We start from the raw sequence: 14,528 nt of genomic DNA, 5'->3' as shown, positions 1-14,528 counted from the left end.
GGCAGATTTACGATGCATGCCTAAAGAGTGGGCCTTTATGGTCTTTGTTCCAACAATTAAAATTACAAAAGCATATGCGAGCAGATCAAGATTTGGGCGATTTCACTCTCTGGCTACTAGACATTGGCAACTTTAAAATTTAAAACCTACCAATAAAAGAAGACATGTCCAAATTTTACTGAACAATTTTATCCTGAAGGGTTATCAACAGAAAAAAATGAGTACACGGACAATCCTAGCAGCGAGAAACTAAGTCAAACAAATGCGAAATTGTCAATCGGTTACAGGGCAAATTGATTAAATGCCTTTTCAGTGTTTTTTTGCTTGGCTTTTCTCTAGAGTAGTCTATTGAAACGCAATTCCAAATATTTTTTTTACTGAAGTTTTATAGTAAAAGTGCAAGTTTAAAAAGTATTTGCATGTTAATTTCAAAGCCAAACAGAACTTAAACATATAACTCAATGAATACCTCTTAACGCAACATGAAACAATTTTCTTTTAATTTATTACATTTTACTATTTTTTTCTATGGTTAGTTACTCGCTGTAATTTGAAAAAGTTTGTTCTATTATGCATATGTAACTGTTCTCATGAAAATAACAATCTGTTTAAATTGTACATCTGCTTACCCATATGTGAGCGGCAGAACCACAAAGTGGCTGCTGCACGCCCAGGGGTTGGCGAGTGAAGCGACTTAGGAGGGGATTAAGTGAAGAGGGAAATACATTTTTGCCCTACTTTGTGCTTCATAGGTGGCATTTAGTATAACTTAACACATTCCTCTTCCAGGGCAATCTTTTCTGGGAGGACAATGATGGCGAGATGGTTTTCCATGTTGAATTAAGAGACACGGCTGAAAGAGCAGACATATTTAACTTCAGAAATTACTTTAATCTTTTCCCACCTTTTTTGGAGCCATTTGTTACAAAACTATTTAGTGACTACTCACAAGGGTATTGCTGCAAAGCAAACAAAGGCACACGACTAGCACGAGATACGGAGATTGTGGTCACTAACACTGCACAAGTACACTTCAAATATTTTCACAGGCATATTGGATGAAATCTTCCTTAAAGCAGCAAACCATTTGAAAAAAATGCCTGATACAAAAAACTAACTGTAGTTCATTAAATGATAGTGCCATTATACTGCTTTGAAATGCTCAACATACAATACCTTATACATTGGTGACAGCTATGTCTCACATTGATGTAATTAATAGGGCGGCTAAAAAATACTAACTTTATAATTTGACTGAAGCAGTTAAAGCACATAGAGCACATATTTAACTTTACAAAGGAACATACATTAATGGATAACAATTACTGCAGGTGAGGTAATGGATGACCTTGTAAACATAAGGAATGGCAAACTGGATTTTTTTTTTCCTACTTGTATATTGGTCAGTCATGCAAGCAAGAATTTCTCTGCTCATGAAAACACACTTCTACTTTTGCTCCCTATCATTTATGAATGAAGATGAAATACCCAGTGTTGCCCAGGAGGAAAAATTTAGTTTTTTAATTTGTTTGAGAAAAATATGATTTAAAAAAAAAAAAAAAACACAACTTTAAAAAATTAACAGTGAAGACTCACTAATGCGCTTGTCTTGCGGTGTTGTATGTATGTTATCATTCAGTTGACACGCGGAACCGGCCGACTCTGTTTAATTTCAAAAGTAATAGGGGCACAGTTTGTGCTCAAACATAAGGAATGCTGGCAGTCACTGCCAATTCGCCCTCTGGTGGCCGTTCCCATAGTCAACTGGTTGATACCATGCATAAAAGACCGCAAAATCACAGCTCACCCTACCCAGAAGGGGGTGGGGTTAGGGTTGATTTCACCCTAGAGTATTTTTAGTCGACCAAGGAGAAATGTGTACCAAGTTTCATGAAAATCACTCCAGCCATTCGGAAGTGATGCTGGAACATAGATACACACACATGTTGATCTCTCTCTCTCTCTGTATATCGAGATATAGATATCTGTATATAGATGAGAGATTCCTACATAATTAAAGGCAGTGAAATAGTTAGGTCCATAAATATTTGGACAGACAACTTTTTTCAAATTTTGGTTCATTACACAATGAATTTTAAATGAAACAACTCAGATGCAGTTGAAGTGCAGACTTTCAGCTTTAATTCAGTGGGGTGAACAAAACAATTGCATAAAAATGTGAGGCAACTAAAGCATTTTTCTAGCACAATCCCTTCATTTCAGGGGCTCAAAAGTAATTGGACAATTGACTCAAAGGCTATTTCATGGGCAGGTGTGGGCAAGTCCATCGTTATGTCGTCATCAATTAAGCAGATAAATGGCCTGCAGTTGATTTGAGGTGTGGTGCTTGCATGTGGAAGATTTTGCTGTGAACAGACAACATGCAGTCAAAGGAGCTCACCATGCAGGTGAAAGAAGCCATCCTTAAGCTGTGAAAACAGAAAAAACCCATCCGAGATATTGCTACAATATTACGAGTGGCAAAATCTACAGTTTGGTACATCCTGAGAAAGAAAGCAAGCACAGGTGAACTCGGCAACGCAAAAAGACCTGGATGTCCACGGAAGACAACAGTGGTGGATGATCACAGAATCATTTCCATGGTGAAGAGAAACCCCTTCACAACAGCCAACCAAGTGAACAACACTCTCCAGGGGGTAGGTGTATCGATATCCAAGTCTACTATAAAGAGAAGACTGCATGAAAGTAAATACAGAGGGTGCACTGCAAGGTGCAAGCCACTAAGAAGCCTCAAGAATAGAAAGGCTAGATTGGACTTTGCTAAAGAACATCTAAAAAAGCCAGCACAGTTCTGGAAAAACATTCTTTGGACAGATGAAACCAAGATCAACCTCTACTAGAAAGATGGCAAGAAAAAAGTATAGAGAAGGCGTAGAACAGCTCATTATCCAAAGCATACCACATCTGTAAAACATGGTGGAGGCAGTGTGATGGCTTGGGTGTGCATGGCTGCCAGTGGCACTGAGACACTGGTGTTTATTGATGATGTGACACAGGACAGAAGCAGCCGAATGAATTCTGAGGTGTTCAGAGACCTACTGTCTGCTCAAATCCAGCCAAATGCAGTCAAATTAATTGAGCGGCGTTATATGATACAGATAGACAATGACCCAAAACATACAGCGAAAGCAACCCAGGAGTTTATTAAAGCAAAGAAGTGGAAAATTCTTGAATGGCCAAGTCAGTTGCCTGATCTTAACCCAGTTGAGCATGCATTTCACTTGTTGAAGACTAAACTTCAGACAGAAAGGCCCACAAACAAACAGCAACTGAAAGCCACTGCAGTAAAGGCCTGGCAGAGCATTAAAAAGGAGGAAACCCAGCATCTGGTGATGTCCATGAGCTCAAGACTTCAGGCTGTCATTGCCAGCAAAGGGTTTTCAACCAAGTATTAGAAATTAACATTTTATTTCCAGTTATTTAATTTGTCCAATTACTTTTGAGCCCCTGAAATGAAGGGATTGTGTTAAAAAAATGCTTTAGTTGCCTCAAATTTTTATGCAATCGTTTGTAATGTACAGAACCAAAATTAGATAAAAGTTGTCTGTCCAAATATTTATGGACCTAACTGTATTAGTCACCTTATGTTTCTCAAATGTATTGATGCAAATACAGCCATAGCAATTATCAGAAACCTGTTTGACTTTTTCAAATCAAGGTTGTCAACACTAACAGGTTGAAAGTTTTTAAAGTGAAAGGTTGTAAATGAAAGTATTCTTTAAATCAAAGTGTTTATTGGTTCATGTGATGTTTTGACAGTTTATTGAGCATTATTTTTTGGAAAAGAAAAAATAATAGTAGTCTGTGTCCCCAGGATTTTATTCTGATTTTTGTTAAACCTGGTAGGGAGGTATCCCAATGTAATCTTCAAAAATTCCAAGAAATAAAAATAGAAAAATGTTGAATTTATATTCTAAATCTTCCCTTATTTAAATATGCATGGATTGCACACCTGATGTTAGCCATGAGGAGCACATGACAGTAATTATAATTGTTACATTGGAGGAAGTAACTATGATTAAAGAGCATTTTATGGGATTCCTTCCAGCAACAGAGAGAACAGGAAAAATTCTTTTGCCCAGACTGACTTGTGGAACTAATATTAATTTTCATGATTGGCTATCTTGATGAAACATGAATATAACAATACATTTTTGTATTGTGGTAGACCTCACAGCAAAACTTTGCCTATTATGCCAAATTGGTTGGAGCCAGATTTGTCTATTTATAAGTACATGGAAGAAGCTGTGTGGTGTTCTCAACAAGCAAATAATTTGTTTTTCTTTAAGGGGGAAGAAAAATAAGGTAAAAGGGACATATAGGGAAGAACGGTTAGGGCTGCATAAAAGGTTGTAAATAAAACTAGAGTTTTAAGGAAAAGGTCACGAAGCGAGTTGGATGCCGCAGAGAAGTAGAGTGAGGGGGTGCAAATGTAAAAACTAATTACAAAATAAGTTCAAGAAACGTGTGCACAGAATAGTTTTCTCATTTTCTTAATTTCCTCTTTAATCATAAAATATTTTTGCATTTTTGGGAAGGATACAGTTGTCGTCTTTTCGCAAAATTTGAACAACCTTATATTTAAAAATACTTCTTAAATCATTTTTTTCCCCCTCCCTTATATGCTTTACCTCCCAGCTATTTGGAGTAAAAGCCCTTTTTGATATGGGCTAACATCCTTTATTTCATATTTGATGGGAAACCTCTTCTTTAGATTCTTTCACATATAAAGGAATTGAGTGCTATTAGTGTATCTAACAGGTATAATGGTTTAAGAGACATCATGATGACATTTGCTTTTTTAATTGTTTGATCCTTGAGAAACATTTTTGTACTGAAGTAGTATCTTCCATTTTGCAGGAGCAGAAAGTAAAATCTAATGAAAGATGAAGGTGGACCGAAGCAAGCTAAAGAAAACTCCCACGGAGGCTGTGAGTAATATTTTATGGCTATGTTGCATGGTATTATCAAGAATGTAAAGTTTTTTCATTTTTACTTCCTCTTTTGTAGCCTGCTGACTGCAGAGCTCTTATAGACAAGCTTAAGATATGCAATGATGAACAGCTACTGCTAGAACTGCAACAGATCAAGACTTGGAATATTGGCAAGGTATGTATTACTGCCTGGCTGTTAACTTGTTTATTTTTGGTTTTGTGTTCTTTTGTTTGTCATAAGGTCTTAATGTTCTGGCTAAATATATTAATTTTGTTTATGCCATATTGCTATTGTTCTTGGATTCTTCGCTTATTTTCTGCAGCTCTGATTCATAAGTGATTTTCTAATTGGTTTAGTTTAGCCTGAGCTATGATTAGACAAGGAAGTGAAGCCCTGTTTTGAGTACGTTATTCCAGGAGTGTGTTTACTTGGGGAGTTACTGTTTTAGGACCTTTATTGTACTATTTTGCTAGCAGTATGCTGCCCTACTATTAAGGCCGTCTATACTGTTGGAATTTTGGATTTGTCATAGTGCACAATATTGCTGTTAAAATTTATTTGCCCATCATGTCAATAGCCTTTTTTTTTCTATTTTTTTGAGACAAAACTGAACAAGGTCAATTTCAAAGAACAGTCTTGAATTTCTAGCTGTCTTTCTAAGAATATCAGAACAGCTTAAATAGGAAAAGCTATTTAAAGCTGCAAACCTATGACGGTCCTGTTCATCTTAATTTCTCTTACATGATGTCGGCTTGAGTTTTGAAGATCCCTAAAGTCCTGTTGTCTATATAGTACCCGGTAGCTCATTTCCGTGTGAGTGTATTTTTCTATATGAAGAAACATTTTCTAATGTGCATATTTTACCCATAAGTATGTACCAGTATTTATTTTTTAAAGAACTCCTTTTAAAATAACAGATTGGATCATTCTTGAATTCTTCAATCACTTAAACTACTCTATGCTTACCCAATTTGTTGGTGGAATTTGGGTACAACGTTAGAGCAGAACTAGTCTGATGTCTGTTGCCCATAGCTGGTATTATCTCCTTGAACCTGAGATGGCAATAATCCTATATTGAGGGTGGACCAGTGCAATGAGGGCTTAAACTAGAAAGGTAGGTGTAAAAATGCTCAGTGCTTTTATTACAACAAACAATTCAAATAAACAGTGTTCAAAATGAAGTGCAGTCTTCTAATTAAATAACCAATCCATAAAATCAGTGATACAAGTGGAGGTTAACATCCAATAAATAAATAAATAAAAAGTTTAAAACACAGGATCAGTCTTTAAATAATGCCTCAGTGTGTCTTTCCAATTCTGCGCCTCTTCAGCACACCTTTACCTCTTTTAGGCCTAATTTTTTGTTTTTCTTCTCTCAGGGCTGAATATTTTTTCAAAAACTAACTTTTTTTAAATAAGAATACAAAGCAATTGTTTAACATATCAAATCAGCAAAAAATACTTTTGACAAATGTTACTGTCTTGCATGTTGTATGAGCCTGCATACTATATGATTTCACATACATATCACATACATGTTACACAGCAAAATCCTGCAAAGTATGATAAGCCAATTGCATGCATTGCCACATTGCACTGTTTAAGGTTTCTTTATTTAGTCATGTTTACACAAGAAAACATAAAATTTGCTTTCTCAGTTGCATCTAATAAGACAGAGTGAAATAAAACAGACAAATAAAAACAAGAAAGGTTAAGGTAAGGCAGTTAGATAATACATATTTACACCAAAAAAAAAGATTACAGGATATATATCAACAACCTTAATCATTATCTCCGATATTTCTTATTGAAAAGTCGTATGGCACTTGGAAGAGAGGAGTTTCTGGAGCGATTTTGTGTGGGTTCTCAAAGCGACTATCCTTCCTGATTTACTGAACTTTAGTTCTACATGTAATGGAATACTGTCATCAGCTGAGATGATTTCCAGTTTCTTTAAGATTGCCCTCTGACACACACTAGTCAAATCATCTACATCAGCCCCAATAACGTTAGCTGCATACTTTATAATCTGCTGGAGCTTTTTTGAGTTTTGGTTTGTCAGACTATTAAACCAGGCAATGAAACTGAAAGTGATCACGGACTGGATCATACTGCGATAGAAGGACAACATGAGGTCCTTGTCTACTTTAAATAGTTTGAGTTTATGGAGGAGAAATAAGCACTGGTTGCATTTAGAAAATAATTTTTTGTATTTGTATTCCAGTTAAGATTGTTATCTAGGTAAGTTCCTAAGTATTTATATTCAGTCACTATTTCTACCTCCTCTCCCAGAACTACAATAGGTGAACATACAGATTTCTGTCTCTTAAAATCAAATATAATTTCTTTGGTCTTCTTTACATTCAGAGAGAGTGTTTTTATTGCACCAGTTTACCATACAGTCCGCTTGATTTAGATAGTGGCTTTCATTCTCCCCAGATATGCGTCCTATGATCATGATCCTCGAACCGCCACCTTACCGTGGTGGAGGGGTTTGCGTGTCCCAATGATCCTAGGAACTCTGTTGTCCGGGGCTTTATGCCCCTGGTAGGGCCACCCAAGGCAAACTGGTCCTAGGTGAGGGATGAGACAAAGAGCGGTTATACAAACCTCCTATGACGAATAAAAAATTGACGGCGTTTTCCCTCGCCCGGACACGGGTCACCGGGGCCCCCCTCTGGAGCCAGGCTTGGAGGTGGGGCTTGATGGCGAGTGCCTGGTGGCCGGGCTTGCACCCATGGGGCTCGGCCGGGCACAGCCCGAAGAGGCAACGTGGGTCCCCCTTCCCATGGGCTCACCACCTATGGGAGTGGCCAAGGAGGTCGGGTGCAGTGTGAGTTGGGTTGTGGCCGAAGGCCGGGACCTTGGCGGTCTGATCCTCGTCTACAGAAGATGGCTTTTGGGACGTGGAATGTCACCTGTCTGAAGGGGAAGGAGCCTGAGCTTGTGCGTGAGGTTGAGAGGTTCCGGCTAGATATAGTCGGGCTCACCTCGACGCACAGCTTGGACTCTGGAACCAATCTCCTTGAGAGGGGCTGGACTCTCTACCACTCTGGAGTTGCCCCCGGTGAGAGGCGCCGAGCGGGTGTGGGTATACTTATTGCCCCCCGACTTGGAGCCTGTACATTGGGGTTTACCCCGGTAGATGAGAGGGTAGCCTCCCTCCGCCTTCGGGTGGGGGGACGGGTCCTAACTGTTGTTTGTGCGTATGCACCGAACAGCAGTTCGGAGTACCCACCCTTTTTGGAGTCCCTGGAGGGTGTTTTAAAGGGCATACCATCTGGGGACTCCCTCGTACTGCTGGGAGACTTCAATGCTCACGTGGGCAATGACAGTGAGACCTGGAAGGGCATGATTGGGAGGAATGGCCCCCCCGATCTGAACCCGAGTGGTGTTTTGTTATTGGACTTCTGTGCTCGTCACGGATTGTCCATAACGAACACCATGTTCAAGCATAGGGGTGTTCATATGTGCACTTGGCACCAGGACACCCCAGGCCTCAGAAGCGGGGCCGCAGATCCGGCGTTATACTAAGGCTAAAGAAACAACCATACCAGCCCTATGCAGAACTTTTTTTTTTTTTTTGCAACTTCTTTGCATCTTTTTGCACCATTTGTTTGTTTATTTACTTGTGTTCTACACATATGTCTGCACTGAAGGAGCTGCTTTTAATCTCATTGTACATGTGTATAGTGACAATAAAAGGCATTCTATTCTATTCTAGAAACAACAATTTCATACTGCACTCACCAATTAATTTGACATCTTTGGGCTGCAGGAAAGGAGGAGGAGGAGAATGAAACGGAAGGTGGTTGTTTAGAAGGAGCCTCCTTATGCAAATCTTTTCTTTGTAAAATTGTCGAGATGGTGGATTTAGACATGCTGTACATATTAGCGAGATCGGACACACGAACAGCACTCTGATATTTCCACACAATTTCCTTCTTTGTTTCGATTGTGATCGCTTTCTTTACCTTTGTTACCTTCTCATCCTTCCTTAGCAATTGTGTCTTGCTTGCATGGTCTTACTGAATTATATATATAGGTAAATCACTGCAATGACCTAAATTACGTACACAAACACATGTATCTGGGCTCCGACTGACGCTTACTAACGCTCTCGGTTGTTTGTTTACAATCGCGCAAGCAAATACACGTGACCGCATTCGGGTCGTAACGCAAGATGTTGGTCGTAAATCAAGTTGTTCTCATGTCAGGCCGGTCGTATATCAAGGGTCGACTGTATATGCGAGCTTGGCTGTTCCCGTTCAGCTGGGAATTCGAGCAGTTTCATTCCCGGGAATGCTGGAATAGGAAACGTTGAGAAACGTCGGGGAAAGCCCGGGAATGGATTCCTTAACACAAACCCAGGTGAAATAGCTTGTACTATCCAACCCGCGGCGTAGCATACGCCGCATAATTATGTATTGATGGGTGAACACTTCCTGAAAGACACAGTTGTTCAAATGGGGTTGGTTTTGAGGATACGACTGTAGGTGAATGAAAAGATGTAACTCTGGAGAGGGCAACATACAATACAGCGTTTTACACGCTGCATACAGCGATTCACATCGAAGTATAGACACTGCTAACTCTGTGGAATACCCCTCGCAAACTGTTTTACATGCTGCATAGGATTCACTTCCGTGACAAATATGATTCTTCTTAGATGGTGCTGGCGCGTCCACCCTCGCTCTCGAAGCATACATACTGCCTGGTCATGTGCCCGCACGCAAGAGCAACTAACAGAGACCCGCCCACCAACTGTAAGACCATGGGATACGCCTTGCAAACTGTTCTACACGCCGCATACAGCGATTCACATCTGTGACAAGCAGTTTTACATGCCACATACAGCGATTCACATTCGTGACAAACATGCCTCTTCTTAGATAGTCCTGCTGCGTCCACCCTCGTTCTCGAAGCATACACACCGCCTGGTCATGTGCCCACTCGCAAGAGAAACTCACGAAGACCCGCCCACCAACTCTAAGACCATGGCGTGTAAAACAGTTTGCGATGGTGGACGCGGTCGTGCGTCATAACCGAAAAGAATACAGTGGAACCTTGGTTCACGACCATAATTTGTTCCAAAACTGTGGTCGTAACCCGATTTGGTCGGGAACCGAAGCAATTTCTTCCATAGGATTGTATGGAAATACAATTAATCAGTTCCAGACTGTACGAACTGTATGTAAATATATATTGTAAATTTTTAAGCACAAATATAGTTGATTAAACCATAGAATGCACAGCATAATAGTAAACTAAATGTAAAAACATTGAATAACACTGAGAAAACCTTGAACAACAGAGAAAACTAACACTGCAATAGTTTGCGGTATAGCGCTACCAACCGCTGGCTAAAAAACACTTTTTTTTTTTTTTTTTTTTTTTGAGTTTTAAGCACAGGGAAAAAAATGAACATTTGAAAAAATCCGTAATTTAATAAACCACCAAGAAAAGTAACATTGCAACAATGTACACTACGAACCGATCGCTGTAAACAGAAGTGAAAACAAAATCAAGCCCAGTGCATTCTTTAACTGCCTTCCTACCTTGTGTCTAGCCCCCTCTCTCTCTCATGCTGCCTGAGTGTGTGCGTCTGTCTCTCTCTGGCACTGCCTGTGTGTGTGCGCGCGCGTGTGTCTCTCTCTGGCACTGCCTGTGTGTGTGTGCGCGCGCGCGTGTCTCTCTCTGGCACTGCCTGTGTGTGTGTGTGTGTGTCTCTCTGGCACTGCCTGTGTGTGTGCGCGCGCGTGTCTCTCTCTGGCACTGCCTGTGTGTGTGCGCGCGTCTCTCTCTCTGGCACTGTGTGTGTGTGCGCGCGCGCGTCTCTCTCTCTGGCACTGCCTGTGTGTGTGTGCGCGCGCGTCTCTCTCTCTGGCACTGCCTGTGTGTGTGTGCGCGCGCGCGTCTCTCTCTCTGGCACTGCCTGTGTGTGTGTGTGCGCGCGCATCTCTCTCTCTCTGGCACTGCCTGTGTGTGTGCGTGCGCGCGTCTCTCTCTCTCTCTGGCACTGCCTGTGTGTGTGCGCGCGCGCGCGTCTCTCTCTCTCTGGCACTGCCTGTGTGTGTGCACGCGCGTCTCTCTCTCTCTGGCACTGCCTGTGTGTGTGCGCGCGCGTCTCTCTCTCTCTCTGGCACTGCCTGTGTGTGTGTGCGCGCGCGTCTCTCTCTCTGGCACTGCCTGTGTGTGTGTGCGCGCGCGTCTCTCTCTCTGGCACTGCCTGTGTGTGTGTGCGCGCGCGTCTCTCTCTCTGGCACTGCCTGTGTGTGTGCGCGCGCGTCTCTCTCTGGCACTGCCTGTGTGCGCGCGCGCGTCTCTCTCTCTGGCACTGCCTGTGTGCGCGCGCGCGTGCGTCTCTCTCTCTGGCACTGCCTGTGTGTGTGCGCGCGTGTCTCTCTCTGGCACTGCCTGTGTGTGTGTGTGCGCGCGCGTCTCTCTCTGGCACTGCCTGTGTGTGTGTGTGCGCGCGTCTCTCTCTGGAACTGCCTGTGTGTGTGTGCGCGCGTCTCTCTCTGGCACTGCCTGTGTGTGTGTGTGTGTGTGTGCGCGCGCGCGCATCTCTCTCTCTGGCACTGCCTGTGTGTGTGTACGCGGCTCTCTCTCGCGCTGCCTCTGTGAGAACCAAGGTTCCACTGAGGTTGACTAATGAAGTGTCAACGTGGCTCAGAGGTGCATGTGGAGTCTAGCAGAGACGAACGTGAATGACGCCCGGTGTTGAGTTGCTGTGTCCGAGTTGGTGGGCGTGGCTCTGCAAGTTGTCATCGTATGCAATAGTCTTAGAGTTGGTGGGCGTGGCTGTCTTGCGTGCTTTCCATGGGTGGCTACTTGTTGGCGGCTTAGTGAATTATATACGGTGGGTGTGGCTGTCTTGCGTGCTTTCCATGGGTGGCTACTTGTCGGCGGCTTAGTGAATTTTTTATTTATATATATATATATATATATATATATATATATATATATATATTTATTCATATATATATATATTTTCACGGCATTCGTAGTCTGTGTCACAATCTGATTGTATGGGTGGTTACCTACTAGGTAACGCTTATATAATATATATATATATATATATATATATATATATATATATATATATATAAAATTTGCTCAAACATGTTAAATGCTGTCGGGCGGCATGGTGGCGTAGTGGTAGCGCTGCTGCCTCGCAGTTAGGAGACCCGAGTTCGCTTCCTGGGTCCTCCCTGCGTGGAGTTTGCATGTTCTCCCTGTGTCTGCGTGGGTTTCCTCCCACAGTCCAAAGACATGCAGGTTAGGTGGATTGGTGATTCTAAATTGGCCCTAGTATGTGCTTGGTGTGTGGGTGTGTTTGTGTGTGTCCAGCGGTGGGTTGGCACCCTGCCCGGGATTGGTTCCTGTCTTGTGCCCTGTGTTGGCAGGGATTGGCTCCAGCAGACCCCCACGACCCTGTGTTCGGATTCAGCGGGTTGGAAAATGGATGGATGGATGTTAAATGCTGTCATTGATTTTTTTTTTTTTTTTTTAAAACTGGTATTTTTTTTGCCACTAGTTTTAAGGAATACAGTACAAGTGTCCATCTCTCCTTTAAACATTGGCACTTTGAATCTGTACATGGTTTTTTGAAACTGTACATGTTTTATAAATGAAAGTACTAAGTGGTTGAATTTATGAGCTTCAAGTATTTCCTCCATTATAAATATTTAGCAAATGTTTTTATTCAGTGATTTTAGGAAAAAAAAACTAAAAAAATTAGATGTTTTAATAGGAAACTATGTTAGCACACAATATTCAGCTAAAATTCACAGCTAGGCATACAAAGGTTATGCAGTAGATGGGATATATGGTACTTGATTTGATCTTTTAATGTATGCTATATATGTTGAGTGCGGCAAGCAGCAGCATTCTGACAAGGTATAGCATATGAGGCAAAACTAAGCTGAAAAATATGTAAGTGAACTATATTTTAAGTACACTGTTTTTGATAGTGTATCAAGTTTGTAAATAGCTAATTTCACATATTACATGTGAATCCAAGTGTTACTTGAAGTAACTAATTCAACATTTCTGGCACTTAAAAGGCTCTTTTTAAACTATTGGTTTTTAAATCTGCTATAATAAGAAAAGGTAAGTATGAAATATGGCAGTTATTTTCCATTTTTACTAAAATAGGAAACCTGCTTTTGATTGCTTCAGTACTGCATGTGTATCCTGAGTATCATGAATGCTGAATGTAGTCTGAGGTACAACAGAACTGTTATTTTTCAAATGTTAGTTTTTTTTTTAAAAATGCATTTGAATTCTATTCGAATAGTAACATTTTGATCTTACAGCCGCTATACTAGTGTTCTGTAGACTCGTAACATCTTATCAGTCATTTACTACAACTTGATTTCTTCCACTTTGTCTTGTGATCTCAAGCTATTGGTCTGCAAATTGATTTAAATGTATAAACATACTGAGGGAAATTTGTTTGTTACTAGAACATATGTGAATTAGTTAGAAGTGGAATACATATCCGTTTGATATTTGTGCAGTTTCATATGTGGGACCATGTGTATATGTGAAAGGCTTTTTATGTATATAATGTTCTCAGTTGAGGACCTTTGCTTTGTCTCAAATGTTAAGATTCTTTTTGTATAAGTAGGAAAATCCTGGAAAACGAACAATGTCACTAGTCTTTGATATTATTGAATGCTTTTTCATGCTTTTTTTTTTTTTAATTTATATGCAGTGTGAGCTGTATCACTGGGTTGATCTACTGGATCGTTTTGATGGAATTCTTGCTGATGCTGGGCAAACTGTTGAGAATATGTCATGGATGCTGGTCTGTGACAGGCCTGAGAATGGGCAGTTAAAGAGTCTCCTGCTTGCTGTTCTCAACTTCACTGCACTTCTTATAGAATACAGTTTTTCCAGACATCTTTACAGCTCAATAGAGGCAAGTATAAAGGGGATGTTTTTCCTTTTTCATAAAAGTTCCTGACGTTTGCCATAATTACAGTGCATGTTTGTTATAATAATAATAATACATTTTATTTATATAGCACCTTTCCCATGCTCAAGGCAGTTACAGAATATAATAAAGAACGGCAGAATATACAGTATATAGCATTGTACAAACCAGATAAATAAATAAAGAAGATTAAGACAGTAAATTCTGAAAAAAAAACAAAAAAAAACATAATTGATGGTCTAGCACACACATAAAGGTTACATTGGCATCTTGACAGAGAAGTAAACTGAGAGAAAGGTAATAAAGTCAAGTAGAGCTAAAAGCCTTCCTGAACAGATGAGTTTTGAGTTGTTTTTTAAAAGAATTCATGGAGTCAGCTGACCTGATTAATTTTGGTAGGTCATTCCAGAGTCTGGGCGCTATACAGCTGAAGGCCCCGTCACCCATAGTGTAGATTAGTGAGGGGCACAACAAGATTACCAGAATCAGAGGACCTTAGTGGGCGGGCAGGCACATAGTGATGGCGGAGGTCACTGATGTAGTTTGATGCGAGGTTATTTAAAGCTTTGTAGGTTATTAGTAGGATTTTATATTCGATTCTGTAGGACACAGGGAGCCAGTGAAGACG

General features: G+C 40.7%; 1 protein-coding gene across 1 annotated transcript in view; it reads left to right on the top strand.

Moving 5' to 3' along the window:
- The window catches only part of huwe1 (HECT, UBA and WWE domain containing E3 ubiquitin protein ligase 1), a 387,803-nt gene that overhangs the window by 64,444 nt on the left and 308,831 nt on the right, over positions 1-14,528 (top strand). Inside the window, 3 exon segments of the mRNA XM_051933601.1 lie at positions 4,882-4,952; positions 5,032-5,130; positions 13,679-13,885. Coding sequence (XP_051789561.1) covers positions 4,908-4,952; positions 5,032-5,130; positions 13,679-13,885 — 351 coding nt within the window. The 5' untranslated portion in view covers positions 4,882-4,907.

This window comes from Erpetoichthys calabaricus, chromosome 11 (assembly GCF_900747795.2).
Source record: "Erpetoichthys calabaricus chromosome 11, fErpCal1.3, whole genome shotgun sequence".
NCBI lineage: Eukaryota > Metazoa > Chordata > Cladistia > Polypteriformes > Polypteridae > Erpetoichthys > Erpetoichthys calabaricus.
Note: the sequence above shows the minus strand (reverse complement) of the source record. Positions and strands in the feature narration are given on the sequence as shown.